A 14,306-nucleotide genomic window follows, 5' to 3' on the forward strand; every position below is an offset into this window, starting at 1 on the left:
ACTAATCCTAATCCTAATACTAATACTAATACTAATACTAATACTAATGTTAATACTTATACTAACACTAATACTAACCAGCGGCAGCAGTAGTAGTAGCAGTAGTATACTACTACTGCTGCTGCTGCTGCTTGGTATACTTGTACTAATACTACTAATAATACTACTACTGCGTAGTATTAGTATTAATATTACTATTGGTATTGACATTGGCATTGGTATTGGTATTGGTGTTAGGATAAGGATAAGTGTTAGTATTCAGATTAAGATTAGGATTAGGATAATGATTGCGATTATGATTATAATTATGATAAGAATCAGGATTCGGATTGGTGTTGGTATTAGGGTTAGGATTAGGATTATGATTAGTTTCGGCGTTGGTGTTAATATTCGGATTAGGATTAGGGTTAGAATAAGGATTAGGATTCTGATAAAAATAAGGGTTAGGATTAGGGTTAAGATTAGTATAAGTATAGTATTAGTATTAGTAACAGTATTACTATTAATGTTAGTATTAGTAACAGTATTAGTATTGCTATTGCCATTGCTACTGCTATTGCTACTGCTACTGATAATGCTACTGCTATGCTACTGCTGTTGCTACTATTACTGCTACTATTACTACTGCTCTTGCTCGTGCTCTTGCTACTACTAATACTAATACTAATACTAACACCAACACTTATACTAATACTCATTCTACTAGTACTAATACTGGTGCTGCTTCTACTGCTTAGTAGCAATAACAGTAGGAATAGCAGTAGCAATAACAATAGCAATAGCAGTAGCACAGCAGTAGCAGTAGCTATAGCAATAGCAGTAGCAATACTAATACTAATACTTATACTAGTAGTAATACTATACTGCTACTATTCTAATGATAATACTAATACTAATAATAATCATTATTGTAATCCTAATCCTAATCCTAATCCGAATATTAAGACTAACACTAACACTTATCCTAGTCCTTATACTAATACTAATACTAATACCTAATACTAAGTGATGTTTGGAAACTTCTTGGCGACCACAAATATGCCAGCAACGAAATCATAAACATTTCGAAGTGTCCAAGGTTGAGCTTTAAAAGATCGTTCACATCCCCGTGAACCTAGTATCCTCGCTTTGGTATATTTGAAATAACCTTCCAGAACGTGGTGAAAATGTCGGCGAGCCACGCAGACAGCAACATGTCGCAGAGTCGTGGCTGACCGGTCGCGTACACTGGCCTGCCATTCAGGGGCTCGCCTGATGGGTGGGATGAGATGTAGAGGGAGTAATGGCGTGAGGTATCCGTCCCAGTCCCGTCACCACCCACAGGCGGCCACGTGGGCTGATGGATAGGCGGAACAGGGCCAAAACCGCCGCACTAGCATGACCTGTGGGGTGTTTTAGAAACGATCGTGGTTATGAGGCGCCACATTGTTTTATGCACCTGGACACAGACCTGATATGCATGCGGCAGGTTTTTAATGTTATGTTATTTATTCTTATGATGTAATTTGTGGGCCTGTTCAGGCTGCTTTAGTGTATAAGTATCGACCACCACTATATGAACTGTAAAAGGTGCGTCGCGGAGAGACTTGCAGCATGCTCGTAGAGTACAGGATTTTCGCTGACGATAAAATGACCCTTTACCTTTTGAAAAGTCGGATACCCGCAGCATTTATTACGTAACTGGTAGATAAAATATGAGATCTGAATAGGCCCAATGCGTCAGCTGCCACTTCAGTATATGCTAGCAGAATACGCAACTCTTAGCTATTAAATAATTGGTATTGGGTGACTGTATGTCCACTGACGTTCATTGTTTTATGAAGCCATGTACACAACATGAGCGTGATCACCGGTGAGATGTTTTGCTGTTGGTGGGCTTACAGGTGACACGCTGCACTTCTCGGGCCACGATCTCGTGGACGGCACGCCGGTGCTGGACATCAAGCCGTACATCAGTGAATACGACTCCCCGCCGCAGTCCAGCCCCGAGCCGCTGGCAGCCGTCGACTGGGCCGAGCGCGGCCGCTCGACGGGAGGTAGGGAGCCAGCCCCCGAGGACGTGCTCACACCCTCGGAGGACGGTATCGGCACATCCGATCGGCTGGGGCCGGCCGGGAGAGACGGAGCGGGCGGGCGGGCCGCTCGGCCTCGCTCGGGGAGCCGAGCCGTGTCGGAGGAGAGCCCAGCGCCGGTCTGTGGCCGTGTTCTGGGCGGCTCTTCCGTGACCGTCGCACCTGGCGTGGACCCGCCGCCGGCCGGGGTCGACCCGGCCAGCCTCTGCTCACCAGCCGGCCCAGCCAGCGGCGGCGCCGGTGACGGCACCTGGCTGCAGCGGCTGCGGCCCGAGTCGTGGACGGTGGGCTTCACGCCGTCGGCGACGGCGCAGCTGGAGCGCTTTTCGGCGGCGCCGGACGCCGGCCGGCACCGGCTGCGCTGGCTCCGCGACAGCGGCGAGCTGCGCGCCGCCATCGGCCAGGTGCTGCGCGCCGAGCCGCGCTCCGTGTACCGCCGCGCACGCGCCGACCTGCTGCTCTACCACTTCGCCGTGGATGAGTGTCACGTGACGTGCTGGTTCGACCCCGGCCGCGGCGTGGCTGAGGTGCTCCGGCTGCAGCCGCTGGCGGACAGCCCCATCGCGCCGCCGCCGCCGCTGGCGGACGGCTCCAGCCCGCCGCCGACAGAGGGCGGCACCGTCTCGCCGCTGCTGTCGCCAGAGGACAGCACTGTCCGGCCGGTACCAGAGGAAAGCACCGTCCCACCAGTGCTAAAGTGCAGTACCGTCCCATCATCGATAGATGACAGTACTTTATCGTTGTCCCGAAAAGATGGTACCAGCTCACCACCGCCGCCGCTGGAGGACGGCGCGAGCCCACCAGCACCGCCGCTGGAGGACGGTATCAGCTCACCGCCGCCGCCGCTGGAGGACGGCGCCAGCCCACCAGCACCGCCGCTGGAGGACGGTATCAGCTCACCGCCGCCGCCGCTGGAGGACGGCGCCAGCCCACCAGCACCGCCGCTGGAGGACGGTATCAGCTCACCGCCGCCGCCGCTGGAGGACGGCGCCAGTCCACTAGCGCCGCCGCAGGGGGACGGCTGACAGGTCGGTCGCCTGCCCGAGCGTTAAGTGTGGGTACTGTGCTCCTCTCCGCTGGGTGCCCGCTGGCGCCGTCACTGACCTGCTGAAGGGGAAGGGGCGCGGGGCGATCTGGTGGCCGATAACTGTGGTCGGTCTGGATATGACGTCCCCGCGAGATTGGTGCAGTGTATTAGTCAGATGTGTGCCTGCGTTGGTTTTTAGTGCTGTGTCCATACTGTTCAATACCATAGTCATGCAAAACGAGTGTGTTGGTTTGGCCATGACCGAATATTTCTCCAGGACGCTTCTGCATGCGTGTCGTGAGCTGAGCCCCGAGTTCGTCACGAGTGTGCGAGGCGCGTTGGCTCTTTTTTCTTGGTGGCTATGATTGCTGAAGGTTGGCACCTGCATTATAGACACCGCGCGAAGTTGTTTTTTTTTCGTTTATTGAAAACATTGAGCATGAAAACGAATGCCCGACTCCACGATGGCAAGAAACCAGCAAGAAGCACAACTCTCCATGATGGAAATTATAGGGTACAGATGGACAAGCACAACAAATCGAACACAGTCAACACACCTAGATGTGTTCCTAAAGTCAGAGCTGTAATAGATATGTGGCAAGAAAGGCTTTCCAACCATGCGTGAGCACCGCTCGGACTCCTGTGCGCGGCACGTGAAGTGGATTGACAATAGGCTACCGGCCGACAATAGGCCGGCAGCGCGTCAGTGCCACCATTACAGGCCTTCACCGCACACTGAGCGCTAACGAACAAACTAAGCGCTGGATCGCGCATCATGTGACCGGCATGAGCTCGTCCGCTAAGCGCAACCAACCTGAAAGCTACGGGTATATGTAACCTGGCGTAAAGACTGCATCGTTAATGTGTAGTGTAGTTCAGGAGGATGCGCAATTCGCTGTGCTGTAATTCACGGTGGGCTGACAAGATGCCAGGTTGCGCTCGGTAAGTACGAAGAAAGTCTGCCGGGTTAACACAGACCTTTTCCGGCCCCAGTGGAAGATGATCGGGGCTGTCGAGCGATGATGTCTGTCGCTTACCTCCAATCATAGATATGAAAGAGTGGCGGACGACGAAAACGCACGTGCAAAGCTTTCATCACACAAGCGCAATATATCACATCTCGAAGGCACGGCGGTGCCGTGAACGTTCTGCGTCCGGCGCCGGTCTCGGACCGTGGCTGACTCCGGCGCGTCCTGCGCCGGTCCGGACCGTGGCTGACTCCGGCGCGTCCGACGCCGGTCTCGGACCGTGGCTGACTTCGGCGCGCCCGGCGCCTCGGTCTCCTGGCGACGCTCCCCCGACTCCGGCGTGTCCAGCACCCCGAGCCGTGGAGCCGGCATGAACGCTTTTCTAACGATCGATGGCAAGACGCCCCGAGTGCTCGCGTGTCGCGCTGTCGGTTGCCACCTTCGGGGGCGGCCTCGGGTTGTGAGCAAATGCACACGAACAGGACGCTGGTCTGTTCTGACGAACAGGACGCCAGTCTGTCCTGACGTTTCGACTAGATGGCATTTTCAGTACCGAGTAGGGATTCTGTGCCTAAGGCTGGCGCCTGTATATCGACCACAGGGCGTCCCTGTCACCATACGGAGTTACACGGCTGCCAACACGACTAGGGTTCGAGCCAGGCTTTGCACAATACCTCTGCCTTCTAGACAGGTAGCTCTTCAACTGTGACGTCAGCACCTGTCGGCACAACCCGGATGGAAGTCAGCAGTTGGCTTGGCCGAGTCTCGTCTGGATTGAAGTCATTTAGTGATTTATCTAGGCTTTGATCAAAGTTGTGCAACGGCCACCGAAATAGTCCCGTCATTTTCACCACGTGTCGCCACAGTCCAATGAAGATGCGCTGAACGACCCGTGCATTGTGATGCCCCGCTCCAACGAAATAATATTGGCTTTAGGCGATGCTGGCTTGTCATATACCCTGAGTCCAAAGGCGACATCGTTCGTTGACGGCCCTGAGCCGTACTCCGTCACTTAGGGCCGCCCTTCGTCACAGTTGCCTGTTCAGGGCCGGCACCATTGATGAAAGGTTGTCACTATCAGCTCAGAGCGGCCATCCGTCACAGGCTCGTTGATCGTCATCCGTCACTGACGGCTATCGCTGCCTCAGAGCAGCCATCCATCACTGCGGCTCGTTGGTCATCATCCGTCACTGACGGCTGTAGCCGCCTCGGAGGGGCCATCCGTCACTGCGGCTCGTCGATCGTCACCCGTCACTGACGGCTGTAGCCGCCTCAGAGGGGTCATCCGTCACTGCGGCTCGTCGATCGTCACCCGTCACTGACGGCTGTAGCCGTCTCAGAGCGGCCATCCGTCGCTGTGGCTCGTCGATCGTCATCCGTCACTGAGGCTGTCGCCGCCTCAGAGCGGTCACCTGTCGCTGACGGCAGATGCGCCGCTGCTGCCGGCCGGTTCGGAGGCGGCCCGCCCGAGGCGTCCGTCTCGCAGGCGGCCGGACCTGGAGCTGGAGGGTGCGCCGGACCGACCCGTCCCCCCGGCCGGCGGCCGACAGCCTCCGGACAGCCGCGCTCTGTCGGCGCAGCGGGAAACACCTGACGACAGGCAGAGGAGGACCTGGTCAGAGGGGAGGGAGCATAGCAATCGGACTTGCTGTACGCAGCAATGGTGGTCTGTGACAAATGGCCAAAGACGCAGGACGCGCGGCGCTTACCGCAAGTGGTGAAACGAATGGTAACTGACCGTTTTAGCCAGTTGATGCGTTCACAAGGTGAACGTCGACGCCGTTTTAATAAAGCATGCGCGAGAAGTGAGAACACTGCAGGTGTTGAGCTAGTCATAACATTACGGCTTTGTGCACGACTGCCCGCAGGCCACGCTGTCTGGAAGGCGGTCCGATGCTAGTAACCATTAGTCACACAAACCTTCTTCGCCTCGTGGGTCCTTTTCCGAAGACTGTGACGGCTGAGTGAGCTTGTAGAAGCATTCCACGCAGATTCTCACTTTCCTGGAGACAACCAGTCCGAGGAACATTTCGTGAGTGAAGGCAAACTTCACAATCTAAGCATACGTGCGCGCTGCAAAGCCGTCCAGCTGTTCTTTCCAGCGCTGTCGAGCTTTGTCCTGTTTCCTGTTCTACAGATATGTGAGTTGTTAGCTGAATGAGAGTGCTATAGAAACATGAACAGACTGCCGCACAGAGCGATCCAGTCGGCGTACGTACCGCCTCGCCTGGTGGATCACGACGCAGGCGCACCCCCTGCAGAACACACCGGCGCAGGAGCGGCAGCCGTGTCGGCGGGCGGTCAGCAAACGGAACGGGGCCTGGCGGCGCCGGCAGCAGGGCGTCAGGCGGCACAAGGTGTGGCGAAGCCTCACCGGCGAACACGGCATCACAGCCTCCAGACCGCTACAGTGACACCGACCCGATCGGGGGCGGTCAGGTGACACTGACCCGGCCGGGCGCGGTCAGGTGACACTGACCCGGCCGGGCGCGATCGGGTGACACTGACCCGGCCGGGCGCGATCGGGTGATACCGACCCGGCCGGGCGCGATCGGGTGACACTGACCAGGCCGGGCGCGATCGGGTGATACCGACCCGGCCGGGCGCGATCGGGTGACACTGACCACGCCGGGCGCGATCGGGTGACACTGACCAGGCCGAGCGTGATCGGGTGATACTGACCCGGCCGGGCGCGATCGGGTGACACTGACCCGGCTGGGCGCGATCGGGTGACACTGACCAGGCCGGGCGTGATCGGGTGATACCGACCAGGCCGGGCGCGGTCGGGTGACACTGGCCACGCCGGGCGCGATCGGGTGACACTGACCAGGCCGGCCGTGATCGGGTGACACTGACCAGGCCGGGCGTGATCGGGTGACACTGACCCGGCTGGGCGCGATCGGGTGACACTGACCCGGCTGGGCGCGATCGGGTGACACTGACCCGGCTGGGCGCGGTCAGGTGACACTGATCCAGCTGGACGCGGCACCCGTGTCCCAGTGTGACACGTTTTGATTAAGCTTTAGTGTAAAAATATTCAAACTTCTTCAACAAAGTTTAAAGAATATGTTGAAAAACATGAAGCTACAGAACTTGTGACGCAGATATGAAATTCCACGGCAGATGTGAAAAAGCGAACGACGAAACACAATGCTGGCGTCATATCCCATTTGAGGCCAATGCTCTGACGGACAGACAGCTCTGACAGAAAGACGCCCGCAGCGGCGGACCGGGCCAGCACGACGGGGCGTGCCGCAGGCGGCGCCGACCGCGCGTGACGGAGCTGGCACCGCAGCCAGCTGAGACACGCACCTGACAGCTCTGGCAGCTGGCGAGGCGCCGGGTCCGGTGTTTGCCGGCCGTACCGGACGCGGGCCGGCGGTCGAGCGGGCCGGCCAGACGTCTGTAACAGGGCGCCGTCCCTCTCAGCGCCGCGTGGCGGCTGAGAACGCCCGCGCTCAGCGGCCGTGCGTGGCAGACACGGCGGTGTTATACAGGTGACAGGGCGGGGAGTGATCTGCGTAAGACGCCCTCCCCTCTGGCGGGAGGCCTGTCTGAGTACTGAGTATGTACCCCGTAAAGTGATCCCTGTGCGGACTGTCTGGGCGAATGGACCACATTGCATATAGGTTTGCCCAGCTATAATCCATTCCCTTTCATCCCATAGCCATGAAATGGGCATTAACGGCCAAAAGGGTTCTGATCAAAACAAAACCATCACCCAAGCCTATGTAAATGCCTGTTTTCATAGCACAATGTTGGCTGGACCGTCTCACCTTTTGAATTCCTCGTAGTTCATGCGTCCACCGTGCCATGCGCAGCACACCGCGGGGCGACAATCCTGTAGTTCGTCAGAAGCGTGCGCCGACTCCTTCAAATCCTTGGCGGGTGGAGCCCGGGCGAGGTCGTCGCTGCTCATTTGGGCATGCATCTGCAGCGACGAGATCACGCCCCTCAGTGACCGTCACGTCACAGTGCGGCGTGCCGCGCCATTAAACGTTTACCGCACACTGTCGACACGTCTCGCGCGCCCATTCTCTCCCGTACTCCGTCCGTGCTAGCTCGCTTCTCTCCCGTCCTCGTCTGTGTCTACTCTCTTTTCTCCTGTCCCTCGTCCGTGTGCGCTTCCTTCTCTCACGTCCCTCATCCATATGTGCTCCCTTCGCCCCATCCCCTGTCTGTGTCTACTCTCTCCTCTCTCGTCCGTCGTCTGTGTCCACTCTCTCCTCTCCTGTCCATCGTCCGTGTTTGCTCCCTTCTCTCACGTCCCGCATCCGTGCCTACTCCCTTCTCTCCCGTCCCTCGTCTGTGTCTTCCCCCTCCTCTCCCGTCTACTCGTCCGTGCATACGCTGGTCCTCCCGTCGCTCACCCGCTCTAGCTCCCGCCTGGCCGTGCTGCAGTCCGCCTGGACGGAGCGCAGCTGTGCCCTGGCGTCGGTCAGGTGGCGCTGCAGTCGCCCGAACTCGGACTCGCCCGGCTCGCTGCCCGTCGCCCCGGCCGCGGCGCTGCCGCTGCCGCTCGGCACCGCGGCCTGCTCCGCGGCGCTCCCCTGCCAGGCCTCCCCAGGCTGGTCTGACTCGTTCCGTTCCTGGTCGTGGCTTCTGCCTGTGTCGTTGTCCGCCTCCGCTGCTTCGCTCCGCCTTGCAGCAGTGGGCACGGCCTGTTCCGTGACGTCGTTTCGTTCTGTGGCCGTGACCCCTCTCCGCTCTGTGTCAGTGGCTTCTCTCCGCTCCATGGCCGCGCTCCTCGCTGTGACAGGGGCCACGTCCTGTTCCTTGGCGTTATTGCGCCCTGTGACAGCTTCTTCCCTTCGCTCTGTGACGTCGACTTCTTCCTGCCCGGAGGCTTCACTGTGTTCTGTGACCGTTATCTCGTTTCGAGCCGTGAGGCTGCCTCCCGTCGATGCGAGGTGACGGTCCGTGAGAGTGGTGTCAGCTGGCTCCAACGGGCCAGCGTCACCGCCCGACTCCACGAGCGTAGCCTCCGACGCGTCAGAGCCGTGTGTGCTGCTTGCCGCGACGGTGGCGCTGCTCCCGCTGAGGCGGGCATTGTTCGCAACACCGCTACAAGCGGCTGGGACGCTGTTGCCTGATGGCGTCTCAGAATTCTCGGCAGCGTCTGCCATACCGACTGTCTCCGTGAAGTAAGGACTGGGCTGAAACACGCACAGAAAATTGGTTACCTCCGAGCGTTATTTTTACAGATGTCCCGCCACGCCATTCATCTATAGGTGCTGCAGCAATCATAGATATTTTCAAATTACCCCAGATTTTCTACAGCTCTTAGTTATTGAGTTTTAAGGGTGCGGCAACTGCATTGGTTATTTACGTCCTACAGCTCTAAAGTGACAGTGACGTCCACGTGTTCCTCATCAAAAAACATGTCCCGGGTCCGGGACCGGTAGCCTCAGCACCCAGTCTCTGCCGCTTAACATCATCACGGCTCGATCCCGACGCCGTCGCAGCCCGTCACTCGTCGCTCCTGACCTGCATCCGGAGCGCCTGCTCCTGCTGCACGCGCAGCTCCAGCTCCTGCACGCGCTGCTCCAGGTGCCGCTTGGCCGTGCTATCCTCGCGGCCGCGGCGCCGGTGCTCGCTACGCTCCGTGCGCATGCGCGCTAGTTTCTGCTCGATGCGCTCATTCTGCCGCTGCAGCTCGGCGATGCGCTGCGCCAGCTGTTCGCGCTCGCGACGCAGGTGCACCATGCGGCTTGGCAGCAGGCTGATGAGCTTGCACCCGACAGTCGACACGTCGTCGGACCGCGACCCGTCCGCCTCGTCCGTCTCGTCCGGCTCATCCGGCGCCGTCGATTCGTCCGAGTCGGAGGAGCGCTCCGCGGGCGCCGGCTCGGCCGCGCCGCCGCCACCGGCGCCGGCGCCGGCGCTGCCGCCACCGCCGCCGACGCCGGCGCTGCCGCGGCGCGCGCGGCCGAGGAACAGCGCCACCTGGTCGAGCAGGTCGGCGGTGGAGCGAGACACGTCGGCTGGGTCCTCGTCGGTCAGCCGGTCGGCGGTGGCACCGTCCGGCTGGCCGACGGAGCCGCGCCGCCAGCCGACCGCCGCCTCGTCCACTGAGTCGGACGCCGACTCGTTCGGCTCGTCCGCGTCCGAGCTGGCAGCCGCGGGCGGCTCGGACACGGTCACCACCGAGGCGACGAGCGCGTGGTCGGCGCCGGCCAGGTGCGCCGACGCCGTGGCCAGCTGGCCGGTCGGCAGCGGCGGCAGCGCGCGCGGCCCGCCGTCGGCCGCCACGGCCACCGAGAGCGCGGCCACTGCCAGCCCGGCCGGCTCGGAGGCCACGGCGGCGACGGCCGCGCGGGCGCGTGGCGCCGCCTCCTCCAGCGCTTCGGCGGAGCCGGGCTCGTGGTGCGGTGGCGGCAGCGGCTCGTCGCGGCTGCTGTCCGACGGCAGCTCGTCGGCCTCAGCCTCGGACGGCGTCTGCTGCGGCTCGCTGCTGGCGTAGGCCGTGTCGGTGCTAGTGCTGGCCAGCGAGGCCGTCTCGCTGGTGCCGTGCAGCGTGTGCAGCTCGGCCAGCCGCGAGCTCAGCGCCACCTGGCGTGCCGTGGTCGATACCAGCCGCGTGTACAGCTCCTGACATTGGTGCTCGAGGGTGCGCAGGCGGCCGGCCGGGCGCGGCCCACTCGAGTCACGCGTCTCCGCCGTATCCGGCAGCTCGGACGAATCCACAGAGCCCGGCGACTCCGGCAGCTCCGATGAGTCCGGTGTATCCTCGTGCTCGGGCTCCGGCGAGACGCTGCCAATGGTGTGCTCGCCCGCCACACCGTCCCTCTCCACGTCGCTCGCCTGCACTGGCGGCTCCTCCTCCTCCACGTGAGGCTGGCGCACCAGCTCGCGCTTGCGCTGGTCGAGCTCGCGGCGCAGCGCGCGCCACTCGAGCTCCGACTCGGCGTTGAGCCGGCTGGCGAGCGCCGAGCGCTGGCGCGAGCCCTCCAGCTCGTCGCGCAGCCGGTTCAGCAGGCGGCGCTTCTCGCGCAGCTCGTAGCGCAGCACGGACTCGGTCGTGTGCAGCTGGGCGTGCTGGATCTTGAGCTTGGTCACGAGGCCCCAGGTGCTGTGCAGCTCGGCCGCCACGCTCGACAGCCGCTGCTCCTGCCGATTCAGGCGACGCTCCAGCTGCACGTTGAAGCCCTTCAGCTTGTCGATCTCGCTGAGGAGGGCGCGCTTCTCCAGGATGAGGTCGCGCAGGCGCAGGTACGTCTTGCTGACGTGGATGACGAGGCGCCGGCCGTGCGGCGTGTCCACGCGCTCCACGAGGCCGTTGGGCTGGTCGGCGTCCGGCACGCCCGGCTCGGACGGCTCCGCGGCGCTCGACTCGGCGCGGCGGCTAGCCTCGAGTGCCGCCTCTCCCTCGGCCTCCTGCCGCTGCAGCTGCTCGAACAGCGCGTTCACCAGCCGCAGCTGACGCTGCACGCGCTCGTTCTCGGTGGCGCTACGGCTCAGCTGGCTATGCAGCCTGTGCATTAGTTCGGTCTGCTCGCGCAGCAGGTCCGCCTGCTCCTCGCACCGGTCCGCCAGCAGCGCGTTCTGCTGCAGACACGCCTCCAGCTCCGCCGGCAGTGGGTCATCTACCGTCTGCGTCGGCGTCGTCTGCATCGTCGGCGTCGACGCGACGTCGCACCGGCGCCCCAGCGGCGCCCCGTCTCGTGATACGGCGCCGCGTGACGCCGCTGGCACGGCGACGCCCGCCGGCTGGCGGTCGCCGTCTCTTCCGCGCTGCGCCGTTGGAGAGGATCCGAGCGGCGCAGCAGCCGGGGCCGCGCAGAGCCCGCCGTCCGGCGCCTGCCGCGTGCGGCGCCCGGCCGTCGGCGTGACGCTCTCGCACGTTAACGTCTGGCACCGACGCACTACTGCGTCGAACGTGGCGCTGAGAAATTCAGAGGCTGACAGCACGTGGTCGCAGAGCTCCGGGAGGTCACTGTCCGTACTCTGCCGACAGTGCTTCTGAAAAGCGAGATCATCGTCAGCGGCAAACTCCACTAAGTCGGTCAGTCCGTGGACGAGACCCAGCGGGGATGAACGCGATGAAGCGGTGTAAAGGATGCCTCGAGGAAGCGACGGCTGACCGCCGCGCGTCCCTGCGGACCGGGGTATTTAACGGCGACCGCCGCCAAATACCTGGCCATCGCGACCGGTGCCAGGCAGACGCCGATGCTCGCCGCTGCCAAGGCCGGCCGCTGCCGGTCTGGTCCCGGTGGCCGCCGACGGTGGCCACTCTTTACACTCCGGCCTAACACAGCCGTCACCACTCCTCTCACTCCGGTCCCAGCCGTCGCCACTTGGAACGGGGGCCAATTCAAACACGCGGCGGCCGACTCAGGCGGGCTTGCCGCGATCGGGCGAGCGTAGGGCGGACGGAAAAATGGCCGCTTCGGGAAAAACAGTGGCCGGCCAAATCCGCGACTCGTACCTCCGTCACAAAGAGGAGCTATGGCGCAAGAGCGGCTGGCAGATGGCGCCGGTCTGTTTTGGTAGCTGTTCCAGTACGTACGGAATCGCCTTGCCACTGTTTTACGCCTCATTTTAAACTGAAGGGATTGAAGACCAGAAAAAACGTCTGCCATCCGCGCCTCATATGTTAACGTTGCGTAACCATGCATCATGGACACGTGGGCAAGCAACGAATCCTGTTAAAGGACCGCGATTCTTAAGTCTTTGTTCGAATTTCGCACATGCTCGGTGAGAAATGTGATGTCGCTTGCCTACCCTTCGCTATTTCATAACGCTAACACGCGCAACTACATGATCTAACTCGCCCGGTACACCGTCTGTCCCGGTGATCCAGCTGATAAGAGCTTAGACCGCGCGTCTCCTGATTAGCCCATCCACGGCGGGGAGGGTTCGAATCGCCCCGAGCGCTCGCTATTTGCCGGTGATTGGGATGGCCCGCGGCCGATGGCAGCGGCCGCGCTAGGGGTTGGGTGGCGTTCGCGCGTAGAACGGAGCGCCTAGAGGAGTACGGCCTTTAACATTCGCCACAATTCTGTCTGTGAGCTAGAATTCCACGATCGGATGGCGCGATCAGGGCCCACACAGGTATTTATTAACGTGTGCTCGGATCCCAGAATCTATCTAATCAAAATGTTTGGACCTTGTTTTAGAGCCAAATCATTTACCTGATGCAAGCTTTCCTCCTGCTCCTGAATAAAGCTGTCCCTGAGCGCCAGCTGCTGACTGGCTTCGTCGATCAGCGCTTCTAGGTATCGCCGTTCTGTTGTGGCGATCCAGAGCCTCTGCCTGCAAGCGTCAAGAAACGTTTGAGAATTTGCAGCACATATTACACACTATTGCAGCGTGTGCTGCACAGCTACTAGGTACGGCAGGGGCAAGCTGAAGCGTTCTCATCACACCATCTCAGTACCTGGTCCAGCACACGTGCCACAACTTACGCTGGTTTTACTATGCGTCATTTTTCACCTACCTGTCCTGTTCCTGGTCCTTCATGTCTGAAGCGGGAGGTTTCTCTTCATGTTCTGGCGCCATGTTGGCCCCAGCTCGAGACGAGTTCATCTGACATTCAGCAAGAGGGTCCATTAATCAACGTTTGTGTATACTCATGTTATACACAGCCCTACTCGGGCACTGTGTAATCTAAAGACAAGCTACTGGCCCACCTTAGCCGTGTTCTTATCCACCGAAGAACACAACACATTAACGCGATTTGGGCTGCTTAACCGAGTACTTCGTACACACAGTTTGAAGTTTAGCGGTGGTGATAGCATGACGTTCACACAAGCATCTCACAGTTGCCCCGACTGCGGTCTCTCTTTGTCCCGTGGGTGCATGCCAAGGATCGGATATCAGGCCCGGCTTTATTCTCTTGTACTACTTGTTGTGGCCCACGGGTGACGTTTACGCAACTCCGAAGTCGTCTCTTAGCGACAACAGCACGAGACCGACGACCAGCAACGTCTGTAACGTCTACTGGCAGTCCCGCCACACCGCGTGACCCCGCCCTGATCTAACCCCGTCCCGAGTCCCGGCACGCCCCTCCCTGTCCCGCCCGCGCCGTCCCGCCCCGGGAGCGCGGCCGCGGTACGCCGGGCCCGGCGCGCCGTACTCACCCCGCCGGAGCGTGTCGTCCGCCGCGTCGGCCGGCCGTGCTCTGACCTGCGCTTTGTGGCGGCGGTCATGTGCCGACAGCGGTGGCTATTTCTGGCCGGCGGGAGCGAGCCGACGCGCCGGCGCGGCCGGCCGCCAGCGGCGTCGGGCCCGGCCGCC

General features: G+C 60.5%; 2 protein-coding genes across 2 annotated transcripts; both read right to left on the bottom strand.

Annotated features, from left to right (window-relative positions):
- Positions 1-3,515: 3,515 nt before the first annotated feature.
- Positions 3,516-9,841, bottom strand: LOC119113089 (lateral signaling target protein 2 homolog). Its single transcript, XM_037237420.1, has 8 exons — positions 9,555-9,841; positions 8,438-9,223; positions 7,844-7,998; positions 7,380-7,470; positions 6,287-6,387; positions 5,988-6,070; positions 5,480-5,657; positions 3,516-4,785 (listed from the first exon to the last, which is right to left on the bottom strand). The coding sequence occupies exons 1-8, from the start codon at positions 9,771-9,773 to the stop codon at positions 4,779-4,781; spliced, it is 1,620 nt and encodes a 539-aa protein (XP_037093315.1). The 5' UTR covers positions 9,774-9,841; the 3' UTR covers positions 3,516-4,778.
- A 20-nt stretch (positions 9,842-9,861) lies between these two features.
- Positions 9,862-13,568, bottom strand: LOC119111490 (uncharacterized). The gene is made up of 4 exons (XM_037235309.1): positions 13,507-13,568; positions 13,202-13,322; positions 10,460-12,029; positions 9,862-9,899 (listed from the first exon to the last, which is right to left on the bottom strand). Exons 1-4 carry the CDS (start codon positions 13,566-13,568, stop codon positions 9,862-9,864), a joined length of 1,791 nt encoding a protein of 596 aa, XP_037091204.1.
- Positions 13,569-14,306: the final 738 nt, after the last annotated feature.

Source organism: Pollicipes pollicipes, unplaced genomic scaffold (assembly GCF_011947565.3).
Source record: "Pollicipes pollicipes isolate AB1234 unplaced genomic scaffold, Ppol_2.1 Scaffold_7261;HRSCAF=8764_pilon_pilon_pilon, whole genome shotgun sequence".
In the NCBI taxonomy this organism is placed as follows: domain Eukaryota; kingdom Metazoa; phylum Arthropoda; class Thecostraca; order Pollicipedomorpha; family Pollicipedidae; genus Pollicipes; species Pollicipes pollicipes.

Coding starts and splice junctions, on each gene's coding strand:
- LOC119111490 (XM_037235309.1), bottom strand. CDS start 13,568: ATGGCGCCAGAACATGAAGAGAAACCTCCCGCTTCAGACATGAAGGAC. Junction 12,030..13,201: donor AGGAGGAAAGCTTGCATCAG/GTAAATGATTTG, acceptor CTCGCTTTTCAG/AAGCACTGTCGGCAGAGTAC. Junction 9,900..10,459: donor GCTGCCGTCGGACAGCAGCC/GCGACGAGCCGC, acceptor GCGCCCGCGGAG/CGCTCCTCCGACTCGGACGA.
- LOC119113089 (XM_037237420.1), bottom strand. CDS start 9,773: ATGGTGCACCTGCGTCGCGAGCGCGAACAGCTGGCGCAGCGCATCGCC. Junction 7,999..8,437: donor CCAGGCGGGAGCTAGAGCGG/GTGAGCGACGGG, acceptor TCGTCGCTGCAG/ATGCATGCCCAAATGAGCAG. Junction 6,388..7,379: donor CCAGCTGCCAGAGCTGTCAG/GTGCGTGTCTCA, acceptor CGGCGCCGCCAG/GCCCCGTTCCGTTTGCTGAC.